This window comes from Agrilus planipennis, unplaced genomic scaffold (genome assembly GCF_000699045.2).
Source record: "Agrilus planipennis isolate EAB-ADULT unplaced genomic scaffold, Apla_2.0 scaffold246, whole genome shotgun sequence".
In the NCBI taxonomy this organism is placed as follows: domain Eukaryota; kingdom Metazoa; phylum Arthropoda; class Insecta; order Coleoptera; family Buprestidae; genus Agrilus; species Agrilus planipennis.
In genome coordinates this window covers 19,050-29,481 of record NW_020440921.1, presented here as the reverse complement: position 1 = coordinate 29,481, position 10,432 = coordinate 19,050, and the positions used below count along the sequence as shown (strand labels likewise).

Genomic DNA, 10,432 nt, shown 5'->3' with positions numbered 1-10,432 from the left:
AGTGCATCATTTTCAGACAATGGTTTTATGCAAATTGTTGTTTAATTCGTGCAATATTTTCAAACAAACATATGCAGATATGAAATTAACACGAATATGAAAAAGGTGTAGGTGTATCGCGGACCCTGTTTTCATCACTTTATCCCACGGAAAGATGTAATTCTACGCAAACTGCTTTTTGTTTAATCAGTGCATCATTTTCAGACAATGGTTTTATGCAATTGTTTTTCACTTAATTCGTGTAATATTTTCAAACAATCATATGCAGATACGAAATTAACATGAATATGAAAAAGGTGTGGGTGTATCGCGAACCTTGTCTTCGTCACTTTATCCCATGGAAAGACGTAATTCTACGCAAACTGCTTTTTATTTTAATTAGTACATCATTTTTAGACAATGGTTTTATGCAAATTATTTTTCATTTTTTCATTTAATTGGTGTAATATTTTCAAACAAACATATGCAGATATGAAATTAACACGAATATGAAAAGGTGTGGGTGTATCGCGGACCCTGTTTCTGTCACTTTATCCCCTCCCCCTCTATATCCCATGGAATTCTGATTTTTGTTTAATTAGAGAGAATGGTTTTATATAGATTTGAAATCAACACGAATAAAAAAAATGTGTATGTATCTCGAATGCCTCTATTTTCGTCACTTCATCTCCCTTCCTCTATATCCCATGCATTGACGTAATTCGCTGTTTCTAACTATTGCCATTTTTATTTTCCCTATTTCTGCGAAATAAATTTTCTGAGTATATTTAAGAAAAAATTAAAGCATTTCTAACGAAGTAGGTGCATACAAGAAAAACATTAACTGAAGATGAGATGAATACGTACCAAGTAAGTCGGGTGTAAAAAGGTAACTTAAAGTGGCAGAATGACTTGGAATGTGTCCAAGATCATTGGACTTTTTAAACTACGTTCTATAATAGAAGTTACAAGAAGTTCAACTGACAGTCTGATAAATTGTTACAGCGAATGCAACTCTGTAATTTTTTAAAGTAATTCCCAAAAGGAATAACGTTAAACGCTGAACATTTATCTATAATAAGTATTTCCCGTTTTTCTTGTTACCTCGAGAAAGTTTAAAACAGTAGCTAGTATGTAAAAGCAGACACGATACATTTTTAAAATGTTGCGGTATTTGGGGTAAGTCTTCATAGTTTCAAAAGTTCAAATCTTATGGTTAATAGGAATAAAACAGACAAATGTCAGTTTGGATCATGCTCATCAGGTAAGTATTTAAAAATCTTTTAAAACCTTTAAATAACAGTAGGATTTTACCTCAATAACGAAAAACTGACATTTCATATTATTCTATATGCATTAGTACATTTGTAAGAAGAAGAAAAAGAGTTGCACATAAAAAAGCATATGCTGTCTTAGAAAAAATAAAATCTTTTTGTATGACACCTATGACTTTGTATCCGACCATTAAGGGTCTATGACCACTGGCAAAACGTTTAAGGTTTTACAACTTCTTCATACGAAACGAGACACCTCCGATGAATGTGTATAATAAAGTGGGTGGTTAGGTCACTACGCAGTTTGATTTTTTTTTAATACCATAGGTATCCTCTAATCTAAAGGACCCCACTAGATTCTTAAGAAAAAGGACCTGTCAAACTCTTTGACTATATCTCAAAAAGACTTACGCCCATTGAGACTTTTAATCTAAACGTTGAGAACTACCAGAATCCAAAGTTTCAAAGAGTTTGACAGAGGATCACTTTCCGTAGGGGTTTAACGGGGTCCTTTCTAACCATCGAGTGACATGGCCTAGAGGTTTAGATCATTGCTTAGCATTTGAGAGTACGCCGGTTCGATTCCGGGTCTGTTTGCCTTCATCCAAGTTTTTCTATGGTTTTCTTGCTGCTGCTGGGGCAGTAATATTCCACAGATAATCTTTCACTCTCTTCTGTCTTCATTTCGTCCGTCTCATCTTTCTCACCCGAACCACCACCCACCCATTCNATTTTATCAAGTCAATTTATTCCTGTGATTTCATACAATCTGTTTTGTCAGTGATTTTCCAGAATCGAATTACATTCGCTTAGTACAAACTACTGATTAACTGATTTTAGGTTTCTAGGATGTCAGATAAGTCAGGATGGAAGGAATAGTAGGGATATAAAGCAGAGGATAGCGCCGTCGAATCGCCTTCAATAAAAGAAGTCACTTGTATGCTCGCGAATGGTTAATTTGGAAATTCGAAAAAGATTTTTAAAAGTGTATGTTTGGAACGCGGCGCCGTACGGCTGCAAAATATGGACGGTGGGTGCGGCGGAAAAGAAAAGATTAAATGCGTTACAGGCGAATGATGAGGATACCGTGGATAGAGAAGGTTATAAACGAAGCAGTATTAGAAAGAATAGGAGAACAGAGGACTCTATGGAAGTCAATAAGGAATAGGCGAGATAGGTTACTAGGAAACCTTCTCAGGCAAAAAGGTCTAGACAGATACTAATTAGAGGCAGAAACAGGAGTTAGGTGGAGTAGAGGAAGACCTAGATTAGATTACTATTCACAAATAATTAAGGATGTGGGATGTTCTAGTTTTAGGGAAATGCAAATATTAGCTCAGGACAGGAAATAGTGGAGGTGCGTGTCTAACCAGTCTTAGGACTGATGGCCTTATGTTGATGATGACAGTTTTGAGTGCAAACAAAATCAAAGGTAAGGTCCGAATATTTTTGAAAATTTGTATCGAGGTCCACAGAAAACATATTTCTTACTCCACAAATTGATAAGGGTAGCACTGAAACTTCAGATAGTGGACCAGTTTTAGACCTTTCGTAGTTCGCTAGTTGACAACAATCGGGTCCAACCTTTACTAAATATTGGAAGAAATNATTTGTACTTGTTAAATTTGACTCCTCAATATTTAATCATACTCAGAATTTAAAAATCATTTTGGATCAGTTGTTAATTTATTCCTGTGATTTCATACAATCTGTTTTGTCAGTGATTTTCAGTGATAGGTCAGCACGGGAGGAATAGTAGGGATATAAAGCAGAGGATAGCGCAGGGTCGAATCGTCTTCAATAAAAGGAAGTCACTTCTGTGCTCGCGAACGATTAATTTAGATATTCAAGAAAAATTTTTAAAGGTGTATGTTTGGAGCGCGGCGTTGTACGGGTACAAAACATGGACGGTGGGTGCGGCGGAAAAGAAAAGGTTAGATGTGTTCGAAATGTGGTGTTACAGGCGAATGATGAGGGTTCCGTGGATGGAGAAGGTTAGAAACGAAGAAGTATTAGAAAGAATAGGAGAACAGAGGACTCTATGGAAGTCAATAAGAAATAGGCGAGACAGGTTACTAGGGAACCTTCTCAGGCAAGAAGGTCTAGACAGAGACTAATTAGAGGCAGAAACAGGAGTTAGACCTAGATTAGATTACTATTCACAAATAATTAAGGATGTGGGATGTTCTAGTTTTAGGGAAATGCGAAGATTAGGATTGATGACCTTATATTGATGATGACAGTTTTGAGTACAAACAAAATCAATGGTCTGTAATTTTAGGTAAGGTCCGAATGTTTTTGAAAATTTGTATCGAGGTCCACAGAAAACATATTTCTTACTCCACTGAAACTTCAGATAGTGGACCAGTTTTAGACCTTTCGTAGTTCGCTAGTTGACAACAATCGGGTCCAACCTTTACTAAATATTGGAAGAAATCCATTTGACTAAGATTTGAAGTTGAAACGAGTTCCAGTTCTTTTATTTAATTAATAAAACGAAAAGGTTTAATTGTTATCATGGAGTGACCACCTAAACTCATACGGGTTCAATGGGTAATGATAACATCGTAAAAGATATAATGTAATCTCATTATCACCATAAGGTCGTCAGTCCAAAGACTCGTTGGTCACGCACCTCCACTCTTTCCCATCCTGCGCTAATCTTCGCATTTCCCTGAAGGAAGAACAACCCATACCCTTAACTATTTACAAACGGTAATCTAGGTCTACCTCTACCTCTCCTAACTTCCGTTTCTGCCAATAATATGTCTCTGACTAAACCTTCATGCCAGAGAAGTTGTCCTACTAACCTATCTCGCCTATTTCTTATTGAATTCCATAGAGTCCTCTGTTTTATTACTCTTTCCTCTTCATTTCTAACCTTCCCCATCCACGGAACCCTCATCATTCGCCTGTAACACCACAGTTCGAACACTTCTAACCTTTTCTTTTCCGCCGCGCCCACTGTCCATGTTTCGCACCCGTACAACGCCATACTCCAAACATACACCTTTAACAATCTATTTTGAATTTCTAAATTAACCGTTCGCGAGCATAGAAGTGGCTTCTTTTTATTGAAGGCTACTCGACCCTGCGCTATTCTCTGCTTTATATCACTACTACTCCTTCCGTCCTGACTTATCTGACATCCTAGATACCTAAAATCGACCACTTCTTCTAATTTTTGGTCTCTTATCTTTATATTTGCCCGTTCCTTACTTTTCCTTCCCTTGCATACCAGTATTTTTGTTTTACTTTTATTTATTTTCATACAGTACTGTTCAATTTTATTTAAAGCTATCTCTAACTTCTCCTTGCTAGATGCTAATACTGCTATACCATCTGCAAATCTAAGCGTACTAGTCTTCTGCCCCTGTATATCTATCCCTACAGTTGTACTGTCTTTAATCATGTTGATTGTGTCTTCTATGTATTGATTAAAAGGTAGCGGTGACAGTGTAATCTACACTATTATGATGAGGTAAAGTTTGCAAGTTTGGATAAAGGAGGTAAACTTCAAAACTACTTTTCCAGCTTCAAAAATTTTTTCACCCCAATTAGAATAGACCTTCAGAGTTTAGAACATCATATATCTAAATGTATGTAAGGTTATTAATTGATAGAATACTACTTGGAGAAACAAACTGAATTCCAAACAGGCGAAACCTCGAACATCACAGTTAATTTAATAATAGGTAACAGATCAAAACCCCTATGTTGTGAGGCGATTCGTCTCAATTAAATTGTTTATTAAGGTTTTTGATTTGTATTTTACCTTCCTATCCAATGTGCAAATCGTACCCAAACGAGCATTTCTACTTTGTCGTTTATAAAAATCATAAGTTTGACTAGTACGATAAAAACGGTTTTGATTTTAATAAATGTTTTACCTTTTGAACAAAGTGTTACAACTTTATTATGTATGTAGCTAGTAAAAACTTTATGTAAGTGAACGATGTCAAAAGTGTTCAGTTACTTCTTCCCTTCTTAACTTCTCATACTTCACGTGTAGAAACCTACATAGTTTACGTTTATACGAGACCGACTTCAACAGCTGTTGTAAAGTTTAAAACAACGTCGATTATCGCACAAGACGCTCTCTACCAGTTGACGTCGCAACGCCTCAGTAGACATGAAAATTTTCTTGCTTGTTAAACAGAATGGCGCATATAATAACGCTGAACTTTACTCTAATTATTTTATTTAATTTCTGTACTTATATGGAGAATACTGTTTATTCAAATGAAAAAAATAGCCTTTATGCAATATGAGACAGATGTGAATCCAAAAGAGAAGTCAATCAACTCCGTTCTGGTTAGAAATACGAGGGCGGTTCAATAAGTACCCGTGTTAGAAATGAAGACACCTTTTTTTTTAAAATTTGTTTATTTATTTTTCAACATAGTCCCCTTTTAGAAAGATACACTTCTCCCAACGACCCTGCCATTTTTTTTACCCCTCCAAAAAATAAGATTTGTCGAACTCTCCAAAATCCCCCCTGTCTCGGCGATGACTTCCTCGTTTGAGCTAAATTTCTTTCTCGCTAGTCATTTCTTCATGGTAGGGAACAAGATGAAGTCGCAGGGAGTCAAATCGAGTGAGTACGGGGTGTGCGGCAGCAAATTCATAACGTAATTCATGCATTTTGGCGGCAACAACTCCTGATGAATGTGCCGGTGCGTTATCGTGTTGAAAACGCACCTTCTTTTTCGTCAAATGCGTCCGTGTCTCCTTCAATTTTTTGTCGAAGCGGTCCAATAACTCACTGTAGTATTGTCCAGTGATCGTTCTTCCTTTTCCTAAAAAATCCGTAAAATGATTTCCTCGGTAACAACGTTTGCCAGGCTTCCTGGTCGCTCCTATCAAAAACGGATCTTTGCCCACGTTTAAATTCGTTGAAGCAATATCTAACTGTGGTCGTAGATGGCGAAATGTCTCCATAAACAGTATCCAACTTTGTTTTCATCTCCTCGCATTTTTTCCCATCCAAAAACAAAAAGCGAGTTACCGAACGATACTGCTCTTTCCATCTTAGTGAAAATAACGAAACACGTCTCAATCGAATGGCTGCCAAATCCAAACTAACCTAGCAATCAGTCTGAATTTCGTTTTGGCGTGGTTTGATAAATGGCAGCACACGATGACAACACCAATTTCCCTCAGGAACGTCCTCTGTGTTCAAACACGGGTACTTATTGAACCGCCCTCGTATATTGCAGCCATATTATACTCTTCGCTTTGGTCGTTCGATTCACACAGAGCCCTATTCAAAGGGGAGCAGCCTTAGGATGCTTAGGAAAAAAATTAGTTTACTTAAAATGGTTAAAAATTCAACCAGGTCCACCATTTAAGAGGAGAGACTTGATACTCCATCGATGATAAAGAGCGAAAGAGACTTTTGCTATGCTCCCCGAGATAAAAATGTTCAATCCCTCAAAGTCTCTGAAAGCGAGATTCGAGTCTCCGTCTCTCATCTAGTCTCTCTGGGTATCGATGAGAGAGACTGTCTCTGAACAAGAGACTCGAATCTCTCAATAAGTGGTGTCTCGATAGACATGGATAAATTTTTCTAAGTTAGAGATCCCAGTCTTTCTACGAGAGACTCAAGTCTCTCAATTTTTCAGTTTTATTCATTCAGTCTCTCTGTGAGAGACTCGAATCTCTGAATTAACAATTTTATCGTGAGACTGTGAGAGATCCATAAAAACACCTAGGCAATAACTGAGAGACTGTGAAAGACTGTGAGAGACGCTCTCAGATGCGCTGAAAGACTTTGAAAGACAATAGGATGAATTTATGGACGAAACTTAAACACAAACGAATTCGATATTAACCTATTGTATTAAGTACCCACTTCTTTTATTAATACTTCTGGTTCGATTCCCGACGAAGCAATAACAGTAGCAACAAACAGTTTTACCTCATTAACTTGAGGTAATCTGTAGTGGAATGAAATTAAGTTGATTTAACAATAATGTTTGATAATTATTTTTGTTTGTGTGTTTGTAAAAGTAAGAAAGTAAATGCGACAGTTTTATTGGTGACTATGCCAACTTTGAGCGTCCCAACTATACGTATTATTTCGAACATCGCATCGTTTGTAGTGAGGTAAGGTTATTTGTTTCAGTTTCACACAGAAAAAGAAACGTGCGGATGGACGGAACCAATTTTTCATCCCGTATTTTCGGCCAACGGTGCCCAGGCCCTAATGCGACTTCCGGTCAGAGACGGTGATAACGGCAACTTCATGCACGCTTGTCAAATACATTCCCACAACGTCATTCCATTAACACATGGTGCTTTCGAATTAACGAAAATACTCGCATGGGACGAAGAGAATCATTTGTTGTAAGTATTGACAATGTTTTAATAAAATTAAAAGTAATTGTGGTAAATTCAATCATCTGTTTTGTTAACGTAATATAAAGGCCCTCTTACAGGGCTCTTGTGGACTGCCCCTTTGCACGTAGCGTAGACTTAATGAAATTCCCGAAGGACGGACACGTGAATTAGAACAAAAGGGGTGGCAGGCAAGAGCAAAATTAACAAAAATTATTACAAAAAGAACATGAAATATCTTAGTTGGTTATCATTATTTCGGAATGCAGTCTACATTTCTGTAAATTATTGATGACGTATTTTAATTCCCCTATCCCTATTAGTTGGCTGTATGCCTACATAGAAACGAAACCCCTCGCCCCCTATTTCTCAATCATGTTAGTGCAAAATTTGTTTACAGACGGATGAGGTTGAAATCTCCTCTTAGACTGTTACTTTGTTGTTATATTTTAGATTTAAAATTGCAAAAAATAAATAATCAAATTAAACGAATTCAACCTACTCAAATAATAAAACTGTCGCTGTTATTGTGGTAACTGATACCTTTTAGGTATTAATATCTTTCTATTACATGTGTTATACAGTATTGTAGCTAACAGTAATGAAATGACTGGTGGCTATAACATCGATTAATGAGTCTGTTAAATTCACTCTATTTAGTTAATGATATTTCTAGCAATTCAAATTGCCTTTCTAGTATAATATTTGAATGTTTTATGATACTAATTTAATGTATTAATGAGCTAAACTCGTTAGATGTTTTGTTTTATAACTTATTATATTATCTGGTTTGAAAACTAAAATTGAAATTCGTTAACATCGTAACATATACCTTATGTAGAAAATTTCTGAAGCCTTGTATCAATATATTTTGAAACTGTATGATTTGTTATAACCATAAGAAAGATACAGGTGTAAATAACTATCCGACACTAACATTGATTGATTGATCTGTAAATATTCTTCTCAGTTCGTTCTCTAAAAAATTGGGACAGCTGGTTGTTCCATCAATACCGGAAAACTGCTTCTTAAAGCATTTTTCCAACTTCGCTGTGTGGGTTGGTTAACCGCAATTTTCTTTACTTCTCATATTTCTAAATTTCATTTTTGACTAAAAAATGGAAATTGATCCGTACGGAAATGATTATTGTGACAAAGGTATAAAAATAAACACAAAAATTCAACAGTAACAGTAGAGAAACGGTAGAACACGAGCCATACATTCGTCTTATTTATGCACTGCTTAGGCTTGTGACATATTTTATGACAAATGGCGTACGTAGTTTGAGTTTATACTTAAATAATTCATGTCATTGCTTCACCCTAAGGAAAAATAAGTCTGAATAGCAGCAATTTATTTATAAAATATCAACCGGTACAAGCCGGAGATAAAAATGTTCAGTCTCTCAGAGTCTCTGAAAGCGAGACTCGAGTCTCCGTCTCTCATCGAGTCTCTCTGGTGTCGCTGACTCTGGTGTCGCTGAGAGAAACTGTTGAGAGACTGTCAAAGAAACTGTTTAGCGTCTCTGAACGAGAGACTCGAGTCGCTCATAGAGAGATCCTCATTTTGTATCCAGTCTCTGAACGAGAGACTCGAATCTCTGAACGAGATACTCGAATCTCTCAATAAGTGGTGTCTCGATAGACATGGTTAAAATTTTCTAAGTTCAACATATTTCAGAGATTCCAGTCTTTCTACGAGAGACTCGAGTCTCTCAATTTTTCAGTTTTATTCATTCAGTCTCTCTGTGAGAGACTCGAATCTCTGAACGAGAGACTAGAATCTCTGAACAAGAGACTCGAATCTCTCAATAAGTGGCGTCTCGATAGACATAGTTAAAATTTTCTAAGTTCAACATATATCAGAGATCCCAGTCTTTCTATGAGAGACTCGAGTCTCTTAATTTCTCAGTTTTATTCATTCAGTCTCTCTGTTAGAGACTCGAATCTCTGAATTAGCAATTTTGTCGTTCGAGTCTCTCATACAGAGATTGTGAGAGATCCATAAAAACACCTAGGCAATAACTGAGAGACTGTGAAAGACTGTGAGAAACGCTCTCAGAGACGCTGAAAGATTCTGAAAGACTGGAGAGAGACTGAAAATTTTTGTCTAGGCAGGCCTTTCTGGCATTCCTCATTTAAGCACATACTTAATTTGAACAAATTATTGTTGTTTGAATAAAGAGATTTCGATTTTTCTATCCAAGTGAAAATGTTAATTAACATTTTTTTCATCTTTCACATTCGATAATAATTAAAAAAAACAATAGTTGAACATCCTTCGCCTTTTAAGTTTTTAATGTCGGAATAAATAAGTAATGAAGTTGGTCACACAATCGCCTTTTTATGCGGCATCTTTCTTTTACTGAGCATTTATTGCACCCTCTAAAAAGTTCATACAATTTGAATAGCTTCAACGCCTTGAAACGCCAACGACTGCTATACTTACTCTTAATTATGGAAGCGCAATAAATGCACGATTTTAAACTTTTATTACACCATTTACGAAATTACTTCATCATCATAATCATCATCGAAATGTCAGTCCGAACATGGTTCTTCACTCTTTCATGTCCTGAATTAATTTTCAAATTTCTCTAAAACTAGAGCATCCCAAATATTTTCGAACAGTAACCTTATCTACGAGGGTGGATTGATAAGTTTCCGGCCTGACCAAGAAAAACAAGGTTTTTAAAAATTTTTTTTTTTTATTTCTCAACATAATCTCCTCCAAGGCTGATACATTTCTCATAGCGGTGTTCCAGTCTATTAATGCCATCTCTATAGACTGATTCGTCAAGCTCCTCAAAATAACCATTTACAGCTTCGATTACTTCTTC

The 10,432-nt window shown here is 36.3% G+C and overlaps 1 protein-coding gene across 1 annotated transcript in view; it reads left to right on the top strand.

Moving 5' to 3' along the window:
• Positions 1-10,432, top strand: part of LOC108740132 (probable dipeptidyl-aminopeptidase B) — a 119,086-nt gene that overhangs the window by 99,642 nt on the left and 9,012 nt on the right. Inside the window, exon 7 of the mRNA XM_025979955.1 lies at positions 7,367-7,601. Within this exon, the coding sequence (XP_025835740.1) occupies positions 7,367-7,601 (235 nt within the window). The remainder of the gene's footprint in view (positions 1-7,366; positions 7,602-10,432) is intronic.